The 26,800-nt window shown below is 34.7% G+C and overlaps 1 protein-coding gene across 1 annotated transcript in view; it reads left to right on the top strand.

The window, feature by feature from the left end:
• EPHA6 (EPH receptor A6) overlaps nucleotides 1-26,800 on the top strand; it is an 840,987-nt gene that overhangs the window by 710,886 nt on the left and 103,301 nt on the right. The window contains 1 exon segment of the mRNA XM_074333168.1: nucleotides 2,454-2,663. Coding sequence (XP_074189269.1) covers nucleotides 2,454-2,663 — 210 coding nt within the window.

Below are 26,800 nucleotides of genomic sequence, written 5' to 3'. Positions count from 1 at the left end.
AAAAGACAAGAGTAAAAATTGTGGTGAAAATGTGGATAAAAGGGAAAACTTGTACACTGTTGGTAGGAATATAAACTGGAACAGCTACTATGGAAAACAATAAGGCGGTTCCTCAAGAAGTTAAAAATAGAACTACCATATGATTCAGCAATCCCACTTCTAGATAAATATCCAAAGGTAATGAAACCATTATCTTGATGAGATATCTGTACTCCCATGTTCACTGCAGCATTATTCACAACAGCCAATGTACAGAAGCAACCTAAGTATCCGTTGATGGATGAGTGGATTAAGAATATGTGGAAAATATCAATGTTGATTCATCATTTGTAACAAATGCACTACTCTGGTGAGGGATGCTGGTTGATAATGGGGGAGGCTGTGAATGTGTGTGGGCAGAAGGTATATGAAAACTCTCTGTACCTTCCTCTTAATTTTGCTGTGTACCTAAAAATGCTCTAAAAAAGATTGTCTTTTTTTTTTTAAGAAATAAATTGGTGCTTTGTGCCGCCCTCAGAATAAATAGGAAATTAAATTTCAGCCTGGTAATAAAGAACTATTTCTCTTTATGATGTAAGAGTTTATGTTACCAATTGGTTTTTCAGGAAAGTGAGAGAATTATCGGATTCATATTAAAATTACAAAAACTACATGTAATTATAGTAACAAGGTTTTATTAAATAATAACTGTTATTAAATAAGTCAGGGCTCCTCTGTGTTTTGTGTGTGATTCTCACTACAACTCTGACTTCGATTATTCAATTCCCATTGCACAGATAAGGAAACTGAGGCATTCCTTCCTTTTTCAGGTGGTCCATTAACATTTCCTACTGTGCAAAAATTCTGCATTGACAAGAACTGTGACACCAAGCAACTTCATTTTCTATTAGTTAAAAAAACGGCCTCTTTAAATTTAGAGTAATCTGTACTAGGCCAAAAGAATGTATGCTTTCAATTCTACTCAAAGGCTTTGAGATCCCTAATAGAGGAGACGTAGGTAGAGCACATGATAAAAGATTTCATCTAATAGTCCACTGTCTAAGAAGATAAATTGGAAACATAAAGAGCTAATAACACCAAAGATTTTCTTTGCTAGGTTATCTTTTATATATCAATTATACAGAAGAGCCTGCTTAAATTCTACCCTTGCTGTAGAATATTTCTTTTAAGAGAGAGTTCTTTGCCTTACTCTGCACTTGAGTTGGGTGATGTTATCAGAAAGCTGTCAAGGAGATAAGTTGATATCGTAAGACAAAGTTTATTTCATTTGTAATATAAGCTTATTATTTAACTGACCAATGAATCATCACTATGTATGTAGGAGACTCTGTCACTGTGATATGGTCAAATCATCATTGTGTTTAAGCTACTCTATAGTTTTAAATCAGATACCATGAAAACTGCTTAATTTTGCAAAATTTATGATACTTATTTATGGTTCTACGACACTGTATAAGGTAATATAGCCCTATAATCTCTTACTATTAATAGGTATGACTTTTTTTTAAATCATTCACAAATAAATGTTACCTTATGTGTAAAACCAACTTGAGAATCTTTCGTGTTTCTCCTTATCTCCATTAAACACAACACTCTCCAAATAAGTAGAACAATATGCATTGTTTTTCAAACTTAAAAAACACGTCTTGCATGGATGACCATTGGGTATTTTTTCCCCTTTTTAAAAAAAATGCGTATCATCTTTAAATCAAGGCAAGAGGAATAGTCAAGGGGTTGACTACATACCAGTGCTGTTCCTGGCTTGTTATTCATATTTCATTTACACTTTCCAACTAGGAGCTAAAATAGTCCTGTTTTCAGTCAATTGTCAACAACTTCCTGTCTGCTCTATGTAATGAAACAATGGGAAAATCTAATTCTTTTCTGTTCATGTGTGTTTTTTTCTTTTTCCTGCAACTTTCCTATACTTGTTTCTTATTTGTGCAATTAATTTTTCTTTTTCCTGAGTGATCAGTTTTCCTCATATTTCGAGTTATCACAGTTTTGACCAATCCTCGGTTTTCCTGCCCTTCTTCCTACCTGTATGGCTGGTTCAAACTCATAAGTATGGAAAGTGAATTCTGCTTTTTGATAGCCATTGCTATTACCTTCTTTGACTTTAGTTTCCTCTTGTTACTTAAAGTTTTCGAAATTATGTTTTCTGGGAGTTAATTTGATTGGTTCCCTTTTATCCTTTGTTTGTTCTCCTTCATCATTTCCAGCTAGATTATCCTTTCCTTTACATGTCAAGCAAATTCTTATATTTTGGTAGGAACATCGTCAATGGTCAGCAAACTTGATGCTTACATTTATTGTATCCAGCAAAATAAGTTGAAGGGTTTTATTTAATACTGGAAACACACACACACACACACACACACACACACACATGCATGCCTTCACACACACTGTCTTAACATAAATCAATGTGAACATTTGTGATTCTCTTTCAGAAACATGATGGCCACTTCACAGTCATCCAGTTGGTTGGTATGCTCCGAGGCATTGCATCAGGAATGAAGTATCTTTCTGACATGGGTTATGTCCATCGGGATCTAGCAGCTAGAAATATATTGGTCAACAGCAACTTAGTATGCAAAGTTTCTGATTTTGGTCTTTCCCGGGTGCTGGAAGATGATCCAGAAGCTGCTTATACAACAACTGTAAGTTTACATGTTCTTTTCCGATATAGTTTGTTTACTTTTACTGTTTTTAATGTGGTTAGAGTAATTCTATATTTGTTTTCCTAATTTTCTGCTCTCATTTCTCATTTTCCCAATTTAACATCATTTTATTTAATTGGAAAGTATTTGCTTTATCTGAGTGCCAGGTTTAAAACAAAACAAAACCTTCTTAACTGTTTTCTTTCTTCCATGGTACTGGGACTTTATTTTAACATCATGCTTGAGGTCCATGCCCTCTCAGCAATCTGCCTTTGCCTGACGAATTTTTGATGCTTCAATACTCATCTCCTTTCATTGGAGTTCTGTGCATAGAAAAATGGTGCCGTCACTTAAGTCGGTGATAGTGAAGAGTCAGTGGTTAGGAAATGACATTTTTCTTCACAGCAAATGTTATGGAATGATCTGATCATGCTTAAAAATGAACAATATAGGTTTCTGTAGAGATATACGAGTATAAGTATACTCTACACATTTTTTTGAATGATACTTGGAAAAATGTGAGCAGGAATACAAGGTTAAAGCTTTAGAATCAAACTATCATATGTAAATGATATGATCTCAATTCATGAATAGTTTATGCGTTTCCGAATGCCTCAAGACCAATTCATCCCACTGATTGTTTCGAGTAGTTCAGCTCAAAGTTTCTCTTCAGTTATCTTAAAGCTAATAATTTGTAAAATTATACTATATTCTGTAATTTTTTTTAAACAAAACCCTCACCATTGGCTCATTTGATAGTCAGCTTTAATGGAAAATGTCAGTAAAACTATTCTAGATGTTCTATTTTCTTCTCTTTTTCTAACATACACATTATTTTTAAAAGAGGCAAATCCATTATTTAGTTCCCTTTTATTTCATTTTCTATGAGATTTTTTTTGAAACTTCACTGTATTCAATTACTCCAGAATGGATGCAAGTTCAATATGAAACATGTTATACCCTCACTATATTTCCTTTGGAGAAATGCTCTATATTAATTTATCAATGATATTTTCACTAATTTCTCCAACAAAGAAATACTATTCTAAGGAAAATAAATTAATCTTTCAGAGTCTGATATATAAGGTAGCAGTTATCTATTGATCTTTTAATTTGACCAATAAGCGTCATAAAAATAAAAGTCTATCAAGTCTAAAAATAAATTGTATATTTTAGAAAAAGCAGTATTTTCAACACCGTTTTCAAATTGGAAACGGTCATAATTATCTTCTTTTTTTCAAGGACTTTATTTTCTTCTTTTTTATTTTTATAGCTATATAAGTTGAAGCATATTATTGATAGCTACTATTATACATATTATTCCCAACCTTGGAGAATAGTGTTTAAAGTTTTATATAAATACTATAAAGTATAAATTTATAAAGTTTGCAACAACTGCAATCTATAAAAAGAATAACATAAGACAGGAAATGAAGCATAAAATAGGAAATAACTGCTAGGCTCTTTGAATGCATGCTTATATAGATGCACTTGAAATCCCTTATTAGACAGTAGTTTAACTACTTTTTAAAACTGGAATCTGATAAGTAAATTTAAGATACTAATAAAATTGGGAGGGTAACCCAAATCTTGAATTGTGTGTGTGTGTGTGTGTGTGTGTGTGTGTGTGTGTGTATTGTTGGGCATGTTCTTTTGTCTTATATGATTGTAGAGATTGAAAGGCCTAGAACAGTGCTGTTTTAATATAAATCTGACCACAGAATTAAACGTCAAATTAAGCAATCAGAATATTAACACTCTACAAAGTATCTCTTAAAAGCTATAGATTATAGCTCAGTTAAGAAATAGGTCTCTGAATTTAACAGACACCAATTAAATGGTAAATAATGTGATCAAGCACATTAAAAAAAAAAAAACTTAGAAATACCCAAGATCCTGGGGTACAAAATATCATACACTGATTACTTCACTTCAGAATGAATATGGACTCTCAGTATTTAAAATGGTAGAGCTCTTATCTTTAAAGAGCTTATCCTTTGACTGCATGTACACACTAATGCTTCCTTGCAGTAAGTGTTGCCCTAAAGCTCTGAAAAAGAAATATGGAAGTATCAGAAAGTAGAGGTTTGGGGAAGGCTTCACAAAAAGATAAAATTTGAACCAAATATTGATAATTTTCATTAGGCAGAGAGTTGTGGAAAAGGTTGGAATGGAGGAAACAGAAAGAGGAAGACATGGAAATTGGGGAAAGGGAATGGGCATGTTGGTGGAAATTGTGGACAGTTGGAATGGGGCTGAGGAGAAGTGGAGGGGCCAGGTTGTGAAGGTAGTTGGGTGACACTTCAAGAAATTTCAAGTTTTTTCTATGGCAATTAAGAGGCATTGATTGATTTAAATATGGGAGTAATAAAATGTATACATGCCTTAGAAGATATTATTGACAACAGTGTGAAGGATGGAAAGAAGGATTGAAGGTCAGGAGGATTGGTAACTAGAAGACCAACCTGGCAGGGCATTATTGCTAGTCAGAAAGGACATATGGCTTTAATTAGAGAGTGGTGCTTGGAATAAAGAAGAGAAGAGAGAGTTAAAAATTAGTATGAATTATTATGAATGTATAATTGATAAGACTCAGTAACTAATTAGATATGAATTATAAGGAAGAGGAAGGATTTACAGGTGACACCAATATTTATATATTGAGCAACTAGTTTAATAGAGACACTAGTAATCAAGACAGAGAATCCCTGTTAGAGAAGGCCTGGCTAACAGCATGAAATTACACAGCAAAATTACAACAAAAGGTCACAGGTATTCTGTCTCAAAGTCACTAAGGTACTGTTGAAGTTTTGTGTAAAATTTTTAGGAATTTATATAAATATACTTAGACCTCAAATACTTTTTTATTTCCTGTTAAGATAAACTAGATGTTTAGAAAACTCTCAATTCAAGCAAACCCTGTATAATAAAATACAGAAGAATGGTCACTTATTTGAAAATTATTCTTGTTTTATAAAAACATTTACATGAAAATAACTTTGAAGGGCAAGCTCCCTTGGTATCTGTTTTGTTTGTTTTTTAAGTATGATTTCATTTATGAAAGTTATATTTCTTGGAACATATGTTTTACCTTAAGTGATTTTGATTTTTTTCTCTTGCTGTATAATTGCTATTTCCTCAGTATTTATAAATGTTTGTTGTTGTTGTTTTAACTCTGTTATGAAGGGATAGGAGGAAACAGAGGCTTGTGAAGGGTTTTAAAACCAGGGACATATTATGGAGAAAGATTATTTTGCAGTCTTCAAGAAAATATTCCTTAGGACAGTATGCTACATAGAAACTATCCCTTCCCGATCAAAGTAGGGGCAGAATAAATAAACACTTTCCATTAAGATGACTTCACCAATTTAGAGAGCCACATATCACAGCAAAGAGCAGTAACTGGTTAAAAGACAGGCTGCAAAGGTAGAATGACCAGTGTGACTCTAGTACTGGCTGTGGTACTGAACTGATCGGTCAGCATGTGACAGATGAACAGAATGGCCATTGGAGCCAGAGTGGCCAGAACAGAAAATGTTGTGACAAGAGAGATTACTCTGTCAAACTCTGCTAATGTGAGTCCACTAGTACCCTACGTAAAAGACATGTACATGTAATATATACGAATATATTATCTACATTATAAAATACACTAAAATAAATAAAAGGACAAGATTTGCAACTAAACATAAGTAGAAATTCTAGAATTTTTCCTACAACCTAAGAGTATTTTGCATATCCTGCTTTAGATCTAAGCCCTATTTATTCAACATGTACACAACATAATTTATTATGAAGTGACCATATTGAAGGTCCTATTCCTCAGAGGGCCAATAACCAAAAATAAAGGGATTCTTGAGATCAGATAGATGACTATACAGAGAAAGGGCCAGGAGTAAGTGAATACAGTAAAGTGTAGCAAAGCCAGTATATATGCAGACACCAAGAGTGGGCAATGCAGCATGAATGGCTACAACAGTAGTAGCAGATTCTCCAGGGATGCCCTCTACTAAAATGCATCAAGCCTTTGAAAAGGTGCCTTAAGATCTATTAATGACATGAAAACCAAGAAATGTATATTGTGGACTAAAAATAGAGGGGAAAAAAATCACAAAAGTAGGGTCTAGAAGATGACTGAAGCCTTGATTTTACGTGCCAATTCTATGAAAGTGCACTAGGTACTTAGTGAGGGGAAACTGGTGAATAATTATGAACCACACCTAACAATACATATACAAATAGTGATATGTAGCTAACTTAATCTGCATGAAACTTGGTGAGTCTGGATTGTTGTCAATTGATTATGGTCTCCTATCCAATTATAATTTGAATGCTAAGAAATCTCTTTTCTAAGTCTGTCACACATTTACATGGGCAACTGTTTTAAATCCATTTGCAAAGCAGGGACTCACATTTGAATATTGCTAAGTAACCAGTCTTAAACTTACATTGAGAATGGTAAGCCTCTTTGCTCTCAAATATGAAAATGAGGTTATATTTACTTAAAAAGAACATGGAAAGATATATTATGGCTCACACTTATCTGTTTAAAGAGGTAAGTTTTATTTAATATATAATGGCAGTTACTCTTCAGATTTTTGTAATTATAATGAGTAACTCCTTTTCTTACATTTTAAAGATCAAAACAAAATGGAAGAATCATTTTATCACAATATCTGCTAAAAATTAAGATTCTTTGATTCTAGCTTTCAGTTGTGTACATGTGTGTTTTCCAAAGCAAATTCTGCTTTTTAATTTGACAACAGAAATTCCATATAAGTATCTTTTTAGTTAAAATACAGAACCTCGCGTTGACAACACATAATCTGCATAACCACAGTTCTGTTAACATCTGTTAATTCTTTACTTTGCATTCATTCATAAAACCTCTTCCAAGCTCCAACTCTTAATCTTCCCTATTCTACATAAGACATGAGAAAAGTCAAATATCCTCTCAGTCTAAGAAGGCAGGGTCTATACCCAACCGGGAGATAGTTATAGAAATAATGGAGTAGTATATGGGGGTCATATTTACATGTGTATTTTAAAGTTGGGGAGACATCAGAGCAACCTTCCTCCTTTACCTAATTCAAATGTTTATAAATTTGCTTCACTTTCTGACATGAATTTTCAAATCTTGAGACATGTCCAGGTTGAATTACAAATATTTTTAATAAAAGTGAGAATTAAAATTATTTTAGATCATTCGCTATTCTGCCTTTAAGTACATTAATTTAACATGAGTAACTGAGATTTGCCTGGAGATCACATTTAACCTGCAAGTAAAACATACTCAGAATTTTCACTCATTCTTGTCTCTTTTAAATTAAAGTTAACTGTAAAAAGTTATGTAGTAAGAAATAATTTTAAATGCTTTCATTTAAAATCATATAATAACTGATGCACTGAATAAAAGGACTTGTACTGAGAAATGTTTCTGGTTTCTTGGATTTAGAAAAATAAAACTTTATCCTTTGAAATCCTACCACAGGATTCTGTTGATCAGGTTGATGCCAACAGAACGAAGCCCCTGGAATGGGGACTCTGGGCCAAGAAGGTTCTTGGGCTTCACATAGGAAAGAATTCAAATGTGAACCAGTATAGAGTTCAAAGTGAAAGCTAGTTTGTTTAGCAGAGAGTGAGCAGGAAAAGGTCACCCACAGACAGAGTGGCAATGAGACAGGGTAGAAGAGAGACCCTTTCCATCCTCTGGGCTGGGGTTTATACATGTTTCTTGTTTTCATGGAAAACTTCTTGGTATGGGGAACTTCTGCAAAATACAGGAAGAATAGAGGTAGGTTTACCATTAACTTTGGTAAAGTACAGCCTGTGACTAGTTTTTGTAATAGGTTTAACTATGAGAATGGCCATCGCAATGGAATCCCTTTGCTCAGTAGGCTTCGAATGGTCTGTTCTGTGTAATTGAATACCGTCTCCCTACACTCTGTGTCTGGTAGCACTTAGGTAGCAGGCTTGGAATACGACTTCCTAGTTCCTTATTTTGCAAAAATCATCCTCATGCCACTTCCCTACATTAAGATCATGGGTGGTGGAGTTGACACTGTGCTAAGATACAGCATGTGATAAAATGCGTCTTATGCTAATTCTATCCTAGATGAACCAGAGTCAACCTGAAGAATGACTTTTACTTTAATTGTTCCTAAGATTTAGCCAAGCTGTAAATGGGGGCAGGGTGGGGTATGACAGCTTCAGGCAGGAAGGCAGACCCTTAAGTAGAGGACCACGAAAACTACTAGCCCCCAAAAAACTCAATATCATAGCATAACTAGAATGTAAGGACAGGCTCCTGCAAAAAATTCACTGAAAAATTCAAATAAAGTAAATAACAGTTTCTTATAGTCAAGTGTAAATTCAGTGGCCTGAGTTTAAAGAAAAAAAGTGAGAAAAAATTGCAGTGCTATCAAAATATTGTAATGTGAAGATTTAAATAACTTGGTTTTCAAAATGCGGTGAACATATAAACCTTGAAAAAATTTTAAAAAAAAGTCAAATCCTGGTCAGATGAACCAAATTCATCACTAAAAAAGGAGCTATACCATTTGGGAAAAACAACAAAATGACTCCTTATAAAACAAACAAACAAACAAACAAACAAAAAAACAGCAGTTCTTACTTGACAGATACCATGATAGCAGTCAATCAAAATCAATCAAATACATAAACCATTATAATTAGCTGAAGAGGAAGAAATTGATGTGCCAATATTAGGCTTCCTAATTTCAAAGGAAAAAAAAGTGCCCTTGAACCAGCAAGTGTTTGATGGACTGATTTATGAGGAGAAAATATGACAGTTTTTATTTACCTCTGTTGATAAAATCTTTTGGTAAAGAAAATTCTAAAAATCTAATGTATAAAAGCCATATTCTCAGTAATTGGTGTCTTCACACTTTGAACCCAAATGCCGGAAGACAAATCCACAACAATGGAGAAGAAAGAGCCACAAAGCTTTATACTAAACCAGAGAGAACATAAGTGAAATTCAAAGCAAGAGTCATCTTCAATTACTGTTCGGAAGGTGAATACCACATACACCATCTTGGATCACAGACCGACAGACCCAAAATCTTAATGGTAGTTATGGGGGATGGTGGTATCAGAAGGGCACAAAACTTCTTTGAAATGTACTACTTAGGTGAATTGACAATGGCAAATCTGGAATATAAGATGGAAATGGGAATCAATAATACCAGAGGAAATTAATACCTAAAGAATCATTTCCTTAAAAAGCTCCATCTCTAAAGCTTAGGAAACAGTGATTTGTGATCATTACAGAACTTTTGTAGTAAATGAAAAATATTTGGAGATTATTATGCACATAGGAGAGAAGGACTGAAGAAATGCATAGCTCTATCAGAAATCTGGAAGACAGAGAGAGAGAACCATCTAGCTCAGTCACGCATACCATTAAGAAGCCAAGCCATGCTTTGGGATAACCTCCATTTGTCATGTGTACAAAACATATTGCAAAAACGAACACTTTGTACTTGTAAGTCCCGTGTCCTTCCAATATGCATTCTAAATCAAGGACCCTGAGGCCTTAGACCTGGGAAGGTATTATTGAAGATAAGAGACCCTGAAGAAACTCTAACTTTCTATTCAGCACTCCAGATTTTGTGTGTGACTTACAAGTAGTTGCGTTTTGTTTTTGTTTTTTTTCTAAAAATCATGAATCCCTTTAGATTGGTGTAAAATTCTGGAGAACAAGAGATTTATCTTTTGCATTTTTTAAAGCTTTTCAGCACCTATAATACTACACTACTTAATGACTGCTTAATTAATTGCTGATAACTAAACCAATAAGAAAAAGGTAGAAAAAAGTGATTAAAACTGTAAGAACACTGTTTTCAGTAAAATTACAATTTATTTCTTCTCTGATATCATTGTTAATCACAACCCACCAAATGACTGGCCCTAAAACAATCCTTAATGCATCCTACAGAGATTTTTAAAAATTGCAGTAGGAAGCCCCAATTTTAACAAACATTGAAGCACTTGTACCAATGAGACAGGGTATTCACAAACAAAGGGGAAAATTGTGCTTCAAAGTCTCTGTAAATATTCTACCAATGCTTTGATGACAAAAGGATGCCTACAGCATGGGTAAGATCCAAGACAAACATTTCACAACATCACGTAATATTACAATACCTACAAACACCTGAAATTCATCCTGTCCTTCTAACCGAAATGCTGATCAATGAGGAATAATCAAATGCCAGTCACAGTTCTCAAGATATTTGGCATACACCTTGATGATTAACCATGAACCACAGGAAATACCAAGGGCTTTTGTGTTTGTATTCGTGATATCCAATACTGTCCAATTAAGAGTTACCCTGCCTGCGCCCAGTGACTTTAGAACGAACCCAGACTAAATTGATTTACTGGGAAGATCAATCAGCAGATGTTTGTCAAGCAGAAAGTACAATGCTCATTGGCCATCTTGCTTGTGCAGAGCAAAGGCCAGGTAAGACGCTGAACACAAAGTTGCTGACTTTAGAGCTAGAATTTCAAAGATACCACCTGAAGGAATGTAGTTATTACGAAAGTGAAATTGTGAATTTCATCTCTGATATTGAAAGTATGCTTTTTTTCCATTGACAATAAAAACTGGAAGGGAAACATTATAAATGCAGGATAAATTGCATGAGAACTCTATAGAAAAGCTAACTTATTCCCAGTGTAAAGAGAGTCACATCAATGGCAAATAAATTGAAAAAGGTTATCAGTTATTTATGCTATTTGTGGCAGATCATGTTAGATGCCAGCCCAATTTGTCTTGTAATCTCTTCCTTGCTAATAAAAAACCCTAAGTTTAGATGTTTGTAATGAGTTTAGATCCAATAAATAAAACATGATTTCTATAAGCTAATTATATTTATACCATTCTCTTTTGACACTGAAATTTATACTTCGACTGCTCACTTAAATGTAAAGGGAAATGAGATTGGCAACTTCTGGAAAAAATTCTGCTTGAGGTCTACCAGAAATAGGCTTGAATGGAGAGCTTTCTGGTACTGGCCCTTTCTTTTCTTTATTGCCTTGAATATAGTTTCGGAAGGATGTTGCACTTGGAGCTGTGACAACCATCTTTTAGTCACGAGGCAGTAAGCCTAAGGAGACAAACACGATGCTGAAGATGGCCAAGTAGGAAAATCAAAAAAGCCTGGTTCTTGGATGAAACTGTTGAGCTTTTGCATCAATACAGAAACCACTTACTCCAGTTATTTGTTTAAATAAATGTTTTATTTGCTTGAGCTCCTGAAAATTGGGCATTCTATGACTCTATGACTTGTGTCTAAAGACATTCTGATATAGTAATGAACATATAGAAAAACTTCATATTAATAGATAATGTAAATAGAAAAATGACAAAATGAACAGTTTAGGTGAAATATCGCCTCAGTCATGCAAACTGACTACGTTATCTAAGACTATAAATATGCAGTTAATTTTAGGATGCAATAATCATAATTTATTCATTTAATATGTATTCTTTAACATTATTAGGCAACAAGTTAGATAACGGAGATTAAAGTTCTTAAAAATTGGGAAAAAGACAGACATTAAATAATCATGCTATTGAATATGCAATTATAATCTGACATTTTATACAACACATGTGGTGTATTGAGTGCCTGCTATATGTCAGATTATTCTTGGTATTGGAGATATTCCAGTAAATAAGTTTTTCTTATGGAGCTTACAGCCTTAAGTATGATGGAGGAAAAGATGATAAAGTTAAAAGAAAAAATAGAGGGGCAGCCATTTGGCTCAGTTGGTTAGAGCACAGTGCCTATAACACCAACGTCGCCAGTTCGATTCCCACATGGGCCAGTGAGCTGTGCCCTCCACAACTAGAGTGAAAAACAACAGCTGGACTTGGAGCTGAGCTGCCAGTGGATGGCCGGTTGGCTCTGTGGTTAGAGCACAGAGCTCATAACACCCCGATCTGATTCCCATGTGGGCCAGCAAGCAGAGCCCTCCACAACTAGATTGAAAACAACGACTTGACTTGGAGCTGATAGGTCCTGGAAAAACACACTATTCCCCAATATTCCCCAATAAAAAAATTTTAAAAAAAAGAAATCTCATTCTCAGATACTGATAAATACTGGGTATATAGAAATATGTAAATAAATAAATAAATAAATAAATAAATAAGAGTAGTTACCTTAGAAAGCATAGCCAGGAAATACCTCTTTATTGAGGTGACGTTTGAAATGAGACCTGAAAATTATAAGGAGAGCAATCAAGAAAATGTCTGAAGTCAAATGTTCTAAGTTGAGGGAAAAACAAATATAGATGGTAAGGTAAGGACAAGCTTGGCATATTTTAGGACTAGGAATAAGACCAGGACGGTTGACATATTGAGAGACAGAGGAGGATGGTGGGAAATGAGGACAGAGGGTCCAGATCCTATAGAAACACCTAGGTCATAGAAAGGAGTAGACATTTTATTCTAACTACAAAGGTAAATCATTGGAAGATTTTAAGCAGATGATGACATGACAGAAATTGTGTTTTTAAGAGCTCATTCTGACTGATATGTTGAAAATGAATTGGGAAGGTTAAGGAGAGAGATCACAGAGACTCATTTGCACCACCAGAGACAGGAAATGATGGTAGCTCGTTGTAAACTGGTAATAGGAAAAATTGAAGACTGATAGACTTGGGATAGCTTGTGTCCGTAGCTCCGCCTACGTGTGTGTGTGTGTGTGTGTGTGTGTTTGTGTGTGTGTTTAAAAGATAAGACAGGAAAATTGAGGTCCAAAGAAATTAAGCAATGTGTACAAGTCACATGGCTATTACACTGGAAACAATGTCAATTAACTTTTGCAGTAATGACAATGTTAAGGGAAGGTGTCTATCCCACTGTTGAATTCTCTTCTTCTTCCTCTTCTTCCAGTACTTCACACTGCAAATTTTTTTCTGTCATAATCATACCCCCTTCTGTCTCTCATCTCTGAACCCCATGCAAAAGGCCATGGATAGCAGTAGTTGAAAGTCTTCTAAGACTGAGAAATAAAGAGAATGATCTCTTAGTCTTCGGTGATATGTATTACGATGCAACATATCTCAAAGTGTTTCTTTTCTTTTGCTTATCAAACTTTTCAAAATTATTCTGCAATGAATATTTTACTTTTATGATAAGAGAAAAAAATAGTATATGTTATAAAAATAGACAGAAATAGCTTCTGGCAAAGTTCCAAGATATCTTTCTGACCAGTTTACTTAAAAATGTCTTTTTCCTGGTATTAGTCAGTGACTAAACAACATGTTTGATTGTTTTCATGTGACTTGTCTAATCAAAAAGATGGCTGGAAGTCCTTTTACTGGGCAACATTTATTTTTAAATGAAAGATAAGGAGATTAAGGAAACGAACATTACTATTACTGATTTTTTAAATGGAAATCTGGGCAATAGTCCAAGAAAGCTCAGATTCTTCCAAAAAGTTTCAAATTCAATACCTATCCCTCACTGTCACCCCAGGGCCTTCTATTAAGCCCCTCAATCATCAACTTTTCCAAAAGCTAGAGAAAGCACTCCAGAATCTTGAACTGTACTTTGAAAAGACATAAAATTGAATTTCAAATATTATAAAAATTTATCAGCACCCTTGTTAAGAAATGAGTTTTTTTCCCAATTACTCTATATTTTCTCACCTGGCTATTTCTCAGTTGGCTTATGCTAGCTAGTTGCCAATCACGCTTTCATAGGGCAAACATTGCAGCCATGGTTCGTTACAGGAAAGCAAAGGGAGGCCACTGAAAAGTGGTTGCAAAGAGTTTTCTCCAAACTCTCCCTTGGGTCTGTCTCTGTGTATAAGGAACAGCTCTGAAGGGGTCCATGAAATATTATTTTCAAATAATCAGATCATGACCTCTTTGGATTAACATAAACACACACAATTTCACTGCACCTAGTTTTGCTTCTTTAAACTTGCAGTTAGAACAGGATGTTATTATATGAAGCACGCACATATTCAGCTGTTTAACCATGCTCTTAATCAGTGTATAATATGTGTCACAAATAGGCAGCTGCTAAATGAATTATACATAAAGATAGTTTTCTAGATTACTCTTGCCTAGATATATTGCATAATTTAGGTTCTAATACATTCTGGTCCTTAATTCTTTTTATAGAAACTGAATCATTACCTTTTTAGTGGTTCAAACATTTGTTTTTCATATATGTTATAATAATAAAATCTCTTTAAGGGAGGAAACATTTTTAATTTAAGTGTTTATAATATATTTTTATCAAGGCTGCGATTTTTTTTTTTAGAAAAGTTTTCTGAGTATGGGTCTTGTTAAGTTGCAACTACATTTGCTTTTTAAAATCATTGCTACTAATTCAAAGGTATATATTCTTTTTTTTTAATTAAAGTTTATTGGAGTGACAATTGTTAGTAAAGTTACATAGATTTCAGGTATACAATTCTGTATTACATCATCTATAAATCCCAATGTGTGTTCACCACCCAGAGTCAGTTCTCCTTCCATCACCATATATTTGATCCCCTTTATCCTCATCTACCACCCTCCTCCCCCCTTACCCTCTGGTAACCACTAAACTATTGTCTGTGTCTATGAGTTTTTGTTTTTCATTTGTTTGTCTTGTTCTTTTGTTGTTTTGGTTTATATGCCACATATCAGTGAAATCATATGGTTCTCTGCTTTTTCTGTCTGACTTATTTCGCTTAGTATTATAATCTCAAGATCTATCCATGTTGTCACAAATGGTCCTATTTCATCTTTTCTTACCACCGAATAGTACATTCCATTGTGTATATGTACCACAACTTATTTATCCATTCATCTATCGAAGGACATTTTGGTTGTTTCCATGTCTTGGCCACCGTAAATAAAGTTGCAATGAACATTGGAGCATACTTGTCTCTATGGATAAATGTTTTCAGATTTTTTGGGTAGATACCCAGGAGAGGGATTGCTGGGTCATATGGTAATTCTATTTTTAATTTTTTGAGGAACCTCCACACTACCGTCCATAGTGGCTGCACCAGTCTGCATTCCCACCAACAGTGTATGAGGGTTCCTTTTTCTCCACAGCCTCTCCAACACTTGTTACTATTTGTCTTGTTGATGATAGCCATTCTGACTGGTATGAGGTAATATCTCATTGTGGTTTTTATTTGCATTTCTCTGATGATTAGTGATGTTGAGCATTTTTTGGTATGTCTATTTGCCATTTGTATGTCCTCTTTGGAGAAATGTCTCTTCATGTCCTCTGCCCATTTTTCAATTGGGTTGTTTGTTTTTTTGTTGTAGAGTTGCATGAGTTCTTTGTATATTTTGGATATTAGCCCCTAATCGGAGGCACTGTTTGCAAAAATCTTCTCCCATTCTGTTGGTTGCCTCTTTATTTTATCAATGGTTTCTTTTGCTGTGCAGAAGCTTTTAAGTTTGATATAGTCCCATTCATTTATTTTAGCCTTTACTTCCTTTGCCTTTGGAGTCAAATTCATAAAATGCTCTTTGAACCCAAGGTCCATAAGTTTAGTACCTATGTTTTCTTCTATGCGGTTTATTGTTTCAGGTGTTATGCTTAAGTCTTTGACCCATTTTGAATTAATTGTGGTATATGGTGACAGATAGCAGTCCAGTTTCATTCTTTTACATGTGGCTTTCCAATTCTGCCAGTACCATTTATTGAAGAGGCTGTCTTTTCTCCATTGTGTGTTTTTTGCTTCTTTGTCAAAAATTATCTGTCCATATTTATGTGGTTTTATTTCTGGGTTCTCAATTCTATTCCATTGGTCTATGTGTCTGTTTTTCTGCCAATATCATGCTGTTTTGATTATTGTTGCCCTGTAGTACAAGCTAAAGTCAGGAAGTGTGATACCTCCAGCATTGTTCTTTTTTCTTAAGAAGGCTTTGGCTAGTGGGGGTCTTTTGTGGTTCCAAACAAATCTGCTGATTTTTTGTTCTATTTCTTTAAAAAATGGCATTGGGATTTTGATGGGGATTGCATTAAATCTGTATATTGCTTTGGGTAATATGGCCATTTTAACTATGTTGATTCTTCCAATCCATGAGCACAGAATGTCTTTCCATTTCTTTGTGTCTTCTTCAATTTCTTTTAAAAATGTCTTATTGTTTTCAGCATATAGGTCTTTCACATCCTTGGTTAAGTTTATTCCTAGGTATTTTATTCTTTTTGCTGCAATTGCAAAAGGAATTGTTTTTTTGTGTTTCTTTTTCTGAGATTTCATTGTTAGTATATAGGAATGCAATGACTTTTCTACATTGATTTTGTAGCCGGCAACTTTACTGTATTCATTGATTGTTTCTAATAGCTTTTTGGTGGAATCTTTAGGGTTTTCTATATACAGCATCATGACATGTGCAAAGAGTGACAATTTAACTTCTTCATTCCCAATTTGGATGCCTTTTATTTCTTTCTCTTGCCTGATTGCTCTGGCGAGGACTTCCAACACTATGTTGAAAAGCAGAGGTGACAGGGGACAGCCCTGTCATGTTCCTGAACATAGAGCAAAGGACTTCAGTTTTTCACCATTAATTATGAGATTAGCTGAGGGTTTGTCATATATGACCTTTATTATGCTAAGGTATTTTCCTTCTATACCTATTTTATTAAGTGTTTTAATCATAAATGGATGTTGTATCTTGCCAAATGCTTTTTCTGCATCAATTGATATAATCATGATTTTTGTCCTTTATTTTGTTTATGTGATGTATCACATTGATGTATTTGCATATGCTGAACCATCCTTGTGCCCCTAGGATGAACCCCACTTGGTCATGATGAATAATCTTTTTTAATATATTGATGCATTCGATTTGCTAGAATTTTGTTTAAGATTTTTGCATCTGTATTCATCAGAGATATTGGTCTGTAGTTCTCCTTTTTTTGTTGTCCTTACCAGGTTTTGGTATCAGGGTAATGTTGGCCTCATAAAATGAGTTAGGGAGTACTGTCTCTTCTTCAATTTTTTGGAAGAGTTTGAGCAGGATTGGTATTAGATCCTCTTTGAAGGTTTGGTAGAATTCACTATTGAAGCCATTTGGTCCCAGACTTTTGCTTTTGGGAAGGTTTTGCATGACTGATCCAATTTCGTTACTGGTGATCAGTCTGGCACTGTTTTTCAGATTTTCCAATTCTTCATGTTCAGCCTAGGAAGGCTATATGTTTCTAAGAACTTGTCCATTTCTTCTAGGTTATTGAATTTGGTGGCATATAGTCCTTCATAGTATTCTTGGATGATCCTTTTTATTTCTGTGACATCCGTTATAACTTCCCCAAAGGCATAAATTCAGCAGAACTGTTGTATTCATACATAAAGTAATAACTAACAAATCTTGGGGTAAACTATTATACCCTCATCTTCACCCCACCTTCCACAGAGTTTCATAATCAAGGCATTTCAATAGCCCAATATGTATATGAAATCATTAAGTAATGGAGATGATATTATATACATAATATGGCAGAAAAAACAATGGTTATAAACTTAGAGCTATAATTTTAATCATAGGTTGGCTATAATTCAGTGAATAAGCATGGATCATTAGTTTAAAATCCTTGTGATTGAATTTCCACATCATGAATAAAATTAATAATAAAACTTGTCCACTCTACAGAAATGCCGTAACAACCAACAAGATAATAAGCTAAAGTAAGAATCATAGCCACTATTGAGACGGGCACATAAGAATCACCTAAGGAACTTATTTAAAATTCAGATTCCCAGTTTTCAGCCCCAGATATTAATTTTTATTCAGTAGATGTATGTGTTGAAGGGGAGGGATAGCAAGTTATGATCAGCAAATCTGAATTTTTAATAAATACCCAGGTGATTGTGAAATAAGTTATCTAAAGGCACCATCTTGATTAGCTGCTCTAATACGCTTGAGACATATATCCAATAAGTTCCTTCTCCAGCCTTACACATTACTAAATGAGACAGAAGTCACAAGCAGATAAAAGACTTGCCAACACAGTGGACGGCTATGTCAGAGGAGGGGAAGGGTGTGGCATGTACAATGGGAAGTTAGAGTTGTTATGGTTACACTTATGAGAGAACATACCAAACAACAAAAATTAGTTTCTGACATTATTCTTCAAATAGGTATTTCACATAGCCTGAATATTTTGTTTATCGTACTCACAAAACACAGTTTCAGTGTAAAACATGTTTAATAATAAGCAGTGAAATTTTTAGCACTGATGTTAAGTTTTTTCTGTTGTTATACTTATAATGGATTCAGTAGTCTTTTCTTTGCTATCTTCTTGTAGTTTCTTCTCTTTAAGATATCTGTGACTGATGTCCAGTATTGACTGATGTAGAAATGTATGCCCCTCTCCAGGCACTTACTGAAGACCTGTAAATTTTTGTGAAAATACTTTAAACTGTTATCTAATTATAACCTGTGGCCAAAACATGAGCATCTTTTCTGAGAACATTTAGTTGCCCAGGTGCTGAATTTTATCTCAGAGTCTTAAAAAATTATGCATAAATACAAATAATGCCATTGGTTTAATGTCTATAAAGGTGATGGGGTTTCAGGGTACTTGGAAATGATTAGATTTTGCTTGAACTTCAATATGCTTTATGGGAAATAGAAGAAACAACTGCGATTGCAGTTTCTAGAGCATTGATCTAGAATCCCTCTTCTGGTTCTAAAGTGAAATTCATTCTCCACACTAAACATTAGAAACTACAGTAGTCTTAGGATCACTTTTTAAAAACTATTCATGCTAAGAAAATCAAAGACATGATAAAACAAAACAAAACCTTCATGAAATCAGCATCAACTGATGCTACCAAAGGATCGTGATGCATTTGTACAAATTCGCCCCCTTGTGGTGAGTGAACAGGACATAGAACATTTGAAAAATTTTCCGGAAATCAAGGAAGAGCACCTTTGGTTTTCTTAATTTATTATATCTGAGATAATTATATATTGATAAGGCGGGAAAAGGTAAATAAAAACCCAACAACCTGATTAAACCCTGATTAATGAAAAAAGGAACAGTCAAAGGGTTAAACCTGAAAAGAATATTAACATACAAACTACTCCAGTGAACTTCCTATTGTATTAGGAAAATTACCAGAAATAATAATAACAATTGTAGGCACTACTTAGAAAAATATATGGTACTTATTTTATGGCTATGTTATACCAAATTTACTTTGGATATGAGAATTAAGGATAGTAATACATAAATTAATTTTGAGTAAAATAATTCTAAATTATTTTCCTGCATTGCCACAGATTATACTTTAGGTTATATAATCAAAGAATTTAGACCACATCTGTTCAAGTAAGAATGTAAGAATTCCCCCCATCCTACAACAGTATTACAATTTATTCAAGTATTGGAAATAGCCCATAAAACTATAAGCCATTTGAGCACCTTGTAAGATTATATGGGAAACTATATGTAAGTGGTCATTTTCCTTATCCTGAAATGAGGGGATATAAGAAAGCCTTGAGAATAAAGCAGTACTTTTTCTGTGACATTTTGAATTCTGTTTCTGGCTAAATATTCTTTTTTTTTTTTAATTCCTACTCTTGAAAACTTATAAAACATTGACAGAAAGAGGATTATAATAATAATCTTAAAATACACTACCATGCTATATATTATTTGGCACTGTTCTCTGGATTTTAAAAAATATTACTATATAGTAATATTTGTATATATATTTTATACATTTATATTTTATGTATATTTTTATATATTATATATTTTATATAGTACTATATGTTAACTTTTACTAGCTTTCTAATTTTGAATTTTTGAGGTGAATCTAGGTCACATTTCTACCAATACAGTTTCTAAGAAAACGTTTTAAAAATTCCTCCCGTCCGTCTATTCTCTAAATCGTAGCCATGCCTCCCATTCACACTGGCAGGAAATGCAGTACAGATGAATCTGAGCTCTGTAATTTGAAAAATGTTGGGACTAGACTGTAAAGTCCCTTGTCCCTTACTGTACATAGCTTGAATTTGGCTTGCCTAGACCAATGCAAGATAGAAAAGAGGATAAGTGAAGTAGACCGGATTTACAAGACATAGACAAACAAGAATAAGAAAAAACAAAAATGAAATATGAATGTGGCACAATGTGACAGAAATATGTCCCATTAAAACAGCATTCTGTAAGGTGTACTCCCTGCCTGATTTTTGTTGCACTGGCCCAGAATTTTAGCTGTAGTCAAAGAAGCTCTGCCAGGAAAGGGATCCATAAATGGCAGTATCTGCAGAGTAGTCTTCAATTCTGGATTTGCTGGGAAAACAAAAGAATTATTTAAAATAGCCTGAACCCATGTTATGAAAATAAAACAAAATGCATTTTACGTTATATTAAATTAACCACGGGTCTACTCAACATGCAAGAAAATGACATCCTAATATTAAATCCCAATTTTTTCCCAATAAAAATTTCTAAAAAGACATCCAAAACAATAGTTCTATTTTGGTCTAGTCTGCATTCTTCCAGTTTTCAATGACTCCTTTCTGTATCTTATCATTTCTATCAGTACATTTGCTCAAAGCACACTTTAGGTGCATTCTTTTTCACTATATTTCTAAGGTGAGTTACTTCCTCTAATAAAGTGCAAAATACAAATTGTCTGCTGTTTTTATAAATCCAGAAATGAGATCTCTGCGTATGGTGCGATACACAGAAAGAGATAGCCAGTCTCTTTCTGAGTCTTCATACTATACACTGCATTTTCATATGAATGGAAAATACTGATAAAGATATGTTGGTATAACATTACCAAAAGAAGTTCAAAGAGAAAAGAAACATACGAGGTCTAACAATTAAGTTCGCAAACTCATCCTAGAAAAAGTGCTACATACCTCATTGCTGCATATCACTATGGTCACCTATGAAGTACTCCCCTTGGGAAGCTATGCACCATGCAAGCGCCTAGTCTACCCTTCAAAGCAATTTTGGAACTCTTTTTCTGGAATGGCCATCAGAGCTTTCGTCACACTACGTTTGATGTCCTGAATGTCATCAAAATGTCTTCCTTTCGAACTCATGCAACTCAACAACAAAAAACAAACAACCCAATTGAAAAATGGGCAGAGGACATGAAGAGACATTTCTCCAAAGAGGACATACAAATGGCAAATAGACATATGAAAAAATGCTCAACATCACTAATCAGAGAAATGCAAATAAAAACCACAATGAGATATCACCTCACACCAGTCAGAATGGCTATCATCAACAAGACAAATAGTAACAAGTGTTGGAGAGGCTGTGGAGAAAAAGGAACCCTCATACACTGTTGGTGGGAATGCAGACTGGTGCAGCCGCTATGGAAGGCAGTGTGGGGGTTCCTCAAAAAATTAAAAATAGAATTACCGTATGACCTAGCAATCCCTCTCCTGGGTATCTACCCCAAAAATCTGAAAACATTTATCCATAAAGAAAAGTGTGCTCCAATGTTCATTGCAGCTTTGTTTACAGTGGCCAAGAAATGGAAACAACCAAAACGTCCTTCGATAGATGAATGGATAAAGAAGTTGTGGTATATATACACAATGGAATACTATTTGGCAGTAAGAAAAGATGATATAGGAACATTTGTGACAACGTGGATGGATCTTGAGAGTATGATGCTAAGCGAAATAAGTCAGACAGAAAAAGCAGAGAACCATATGATTTCACTGATATGTGGTATATAAACCAAAAACAACAAAAGAACAAGGCAAACAAATGAGAAACAAAAATTCATAGACACAGACAATAGTTTAGTGGTTACCAGAGGGTAAGGGGGGTGGGGTATGGGAGATGAGGGTAAAGGGGATCAAATATATGGTGGTGGAAGGAGAACTGACTCTGGGTGGTGAACACACAATGGGATTTATAGATGATGTAATACAGAATTGTATACCTGAAATCTATGTAATTTTACTAACAATTGTCACCCCAATAAACTTTAATAAAAAAAATGTCTTCCTTTCAATATGTCCTTTATCTTTGGGTAAAGAAAGAAGTCATTAGGGGTCAGATCAGGTGGGTAGGGAGGGTGTCCCAATATAGTTATTTGTTTACTGGCTAAAAATTCCCTCACAGACAGTGCCGTGTGAGCTGGTGCATTGTCGTGATGCAAGAGCCATGAATTGTTGATGAAAAGTTCGTGTCATTTTTGTCTTACTTTTTCATGCAGCCTTTTCAGCACTTCCAAATGGTAAACTTGGTTAAATGTTGGGTGGTACAAATTCATAATGAATAATCCTTATGATATCAAAAAGGATTAGCAACATCGTTGCAACAAGTTCTCGAACTTAATTGTCAGACCTGGTAGTTAATGCTGGGCTCCCTAATATTGGTCAGCTTACTTGGAGGTGTCTCTAGTCCCTGTGTTCATCTTAAGAATATATTAACAATGTTCAAGTGCTCCTCCAGTGGCTTCAGAATCTCAAGAAATTTTATAGAACATTGAAGTTTATGATGAATGGGGCACTATTACTGAGACACTTTATAGTTCATAAAACTTTGGTTTTCAAAGTACAAATTCTGCAGTTGTTACCATGTTTCCCCGAAAATAAGACCTAGCCAGATAATCAGCTCTTGTGCATCTTTTGCAGCAAAAATTAATATAAGACCCAGTCTTATTTTACTATAATATTACTACAATATAAGGCCAGGTCTTTAATATAATATAATATAATATAATATAATATAATATAATATAATATAATATAATATAATAATACAGTATAATACTGGGTCTTATATTAATTTTTGCTCCAAAAGATGCATTAGAGTTGATTGTCCGGCTAGGTCTTATTTTCAGGGAAACACAGTAAGTATTAGGTTGGTACAAAACTAATTGCAGTTTAAAAGGTTAAAAATAATTGCAAAAACCACAATTACTTTTGCACCAACCTAATGGCATAGCCAGGTTTGTGGACATCAGACTAAAACACCTATTGGGAATTTTGTCACCCTAACTTTTAGTCAGCAGCTTGGGCTTCCATAACTAAATACCACAGACTTAGTGGCTTAAGCAACAGCAATTCATTTTTCACAGTTCTGGAAGCTGGAAGTCCTACATCAGTTGGACTATTTTTCAGTTGCCTGGTGAGGACTCTCTTCTTGGCTTGCAGACAGCCACCCTCTCATTGTGTCTTTATGTGGCTGAAAGAGCTCTGGTCTCTCGTCTTCTTTTCCTATAAGGACACTAATCCCATCATGGGGTCCCCACCGCCATGACTTCCTCTATACCTAATCAACTCCCCCAAGCTCTATTTCTAAATACCATCACATTGGGGGTTAGAGCTTTAACATATGAGTTTGGGGAAGATACAGATGTTGTCCAAAATACTAACCAATCAATTAAGAGCTGAAAACTGGGAGAAGCATAAAATTCTCCCTTGAAAGAAGATTAGTTTTTGTTTTCTCTGGTGGTTGTTATATGTTGGTTGGTTATTCTTAAACCAGGTCATTAAAAAGGAAATTCTAATATTTGAGTAATAGAATCCTAAAATTAAAATTGTTATGAGGTTTGCTTTTATTTCAGGGATCCTCCTTAAGCATGACTACCCAATCACATCCTCCAAAGTTTCTTTTTTAGGCTTACACAAATGTGCATAAGTTGGAGGTTTACACAGTAGGACTTCCATTCGTGGATGTCCCATAGTCTTTCTCTACATAGTGTATGAGCTGCACGTATAATATGACCACTGCTCTGAGATCACTTTTCAGCTATTTGTGAAAGTACTTTGCTCTTTGGATGGAAAACTACTCCTGCTGTTATATGTCAAAATGTCAAAAGCATTGCTTATGTGTGATTTAAGCTGCCAACTTATCGAACAGGGTTTCCTTTTAGATCCTGGAGACCACCAGGAATTCAAATAGGAGACAGAGATGATTTTAGTTCCTCAAAAGCTAAGAGCTGAGAGAGTAGAGAGAGGAAGGAGATGAGGAAGGAGGAATAGATATCAAGCCTTTTTGGCTTTAAGCTCCAGCAATCAGTCTGCTCCTTTCTGCAAATATCTCCTGATGCCCACTTTGAAAAAAACTTTAAAAAAATAAATATTAATTAAACAAGTGAGAAAAAGAGACAGTAAAGATGAAACATGTTTTAAAACATTAAACAACATAACCAAGGATAAAGCAAGATATAGACTGGGAGGTTAAAAAGGGCTTGGAAGCACTTTGGGAATTGGAGGATTTTCTGTGATGAGGGTCTCTTAGGAGGCCAGGACTTTAGCCCTCTCCCCTTTGGCAATCCACACCTGCTGTACACCCAGACCAAAAGCATTAAAACAAGCTTCCCTCTGTGAGAAGTTCTAGCTCATCTCCTAGCTCACTTTATCTCTGGCAAACCAGAATAAACAGTCTCCCACCCTTCAGCTGATTTCTCATGAAGAACTTTATCAGAGACATATGATTTCTTAAATTGAAACATAATATAAATCTTTAGGACTTTCTTAAAGGTGCCTGTTTTTTATGGCATACTCTTAGCATTTACTGTTAAAAACTAGAATAAATGTTCCCTTAAATTAAATGCTCACCAAGAAAATAGGTGAAGTGTGATGTATCCATGTGATATTGACAATGTGCATTTACTCCACAGTCAGTACCTGCGGCTTTATCAGAAGGCTGTCCAAAGGCTGCTGGCACCCACTTTGCCTGCAGTCAAAAAGAGCTGGAAAGCAACTTGTAATTTACAACCCCCGAGGGACAGCTTTGGACCAATAATTGGCAGGGGCAGAGGTATAAAGACTCCAGCCCTCTGGTGTCTGAACTGCATGACAATGGGGGGAAATACAAAAAGGAATACATGAAAATGATAAGCACCAAATTCAGAATAGGAGGTACCAGGGGGTGGGAGTCCGGAATGGGAATGAAATCTGAAAGAGGAAATTTGGGGCTTCAACTGTATTAAAGCCAGGTGGTCATGACCATTGTTTTAGTCTTTGTGTGACATTTGTGCCTCAAATACTGTACAATAATTTTAAAGAATTATTATAATGATGTATTATAATTTATATAATAATAATTTTAAATAATTTTTAAAAGATTGACAAGATAATGACAATATCATTTTCGTTAGAATTATGACATATATTGACATATTAAAAATGACAAAAAGATCCAGCATCATCACATTTGTCCTTTAAAGAGGGCACATCTACCCAAATTCAGAGCTAAAAGAGTAGAAGTTTTTAAAACAAAATTCTATAACCACTGAATTTTCCACTTCTCCCACTGACCCCACCTTTCCTATTCTTTTTTTCCAGTTTTATTGAGAAATAATTGGCATACATCACGGCATAAGTTTAAGGCAAACAGCATGATGGTATGATTTACATATATTGTGAAATGTTTACAATAGGCTCAGCTAACATTCATCTTCTCATACAATAAAAAGAAAATGAAAAAAGGGAAAAAAATTTCCTTGTGAAGAGAACTCAGGATTTACTCTTAACAGCGTTCCTGTACTCGTATATCATATAGCAGTGTTAGCTACAGTCATCATTACATCCCTAGTACTTATTTATCTTATAAATGGAAGTTTGTGCCTTTTGACCACCTTTCACCAATTCACCCTCCCTCCACACTCCACCTCTATTAACCACAAGTTACTCTCTTTGTTTCATTTGGTTCATTTTTGTTCTGTTTTGTTTTTAATAGCCCACAAATATGAGCGGTGTAATAAAAAAATACAGTGCATGTTTAAATTTAAAAATGTATTACAGTAAAAGACACATTGCCGTTAATTCCCCTCAAAATACTCCTCCTCACTTTGAACACACTTATCCTGTGATTCTTGCCACTTTCTGAAGCAGTTCTGGAAATCCTCTTTCCTGAGTGTCTTTAGTTACACTGCCATGGCTGCCTTGATGTCCTGAATCAATTCAAAACATTTATTTTTCATGGTCATTTTGATTTTGAGGTAGAGCCAGAAGTCTCATAGTGCCAGATCCGGTGAATAAGGTGGATGAGGACACACTGTAATGTTTTTATTTGACAGAAATTGTCGTACCAGAAGTGCTGTGTGACACGGAGCCTTTCCGTTGTGATCACAAAATACGGTGACTGCTACTGCCGAGTGCCATCCAACAGAAAGGCAGGGATCTTCAATATGGGAAGC

This window comes from Rhinolophus sinicus, linkage group LG01 (genome assembly GCF_036562045.2).
Source record: "Rhinolophus sinicus isolate RSC01 linkage group LG01, ASM3656204v1, whole genome shotgun sequence".
Taxonomy (NCBI): domain Eukaryota; kingdom Metazoa; phylum Chordata; class Mammalia; order Chiroptera; family Rhinolophidae; genus Rhinolophus; species Rhinolophus sinicus.
The sequence above is the reverse complement of the archived record's forward strand: the minus strand, read 5'-3'. Positions and strand labels throughout refer to the sequence as shown.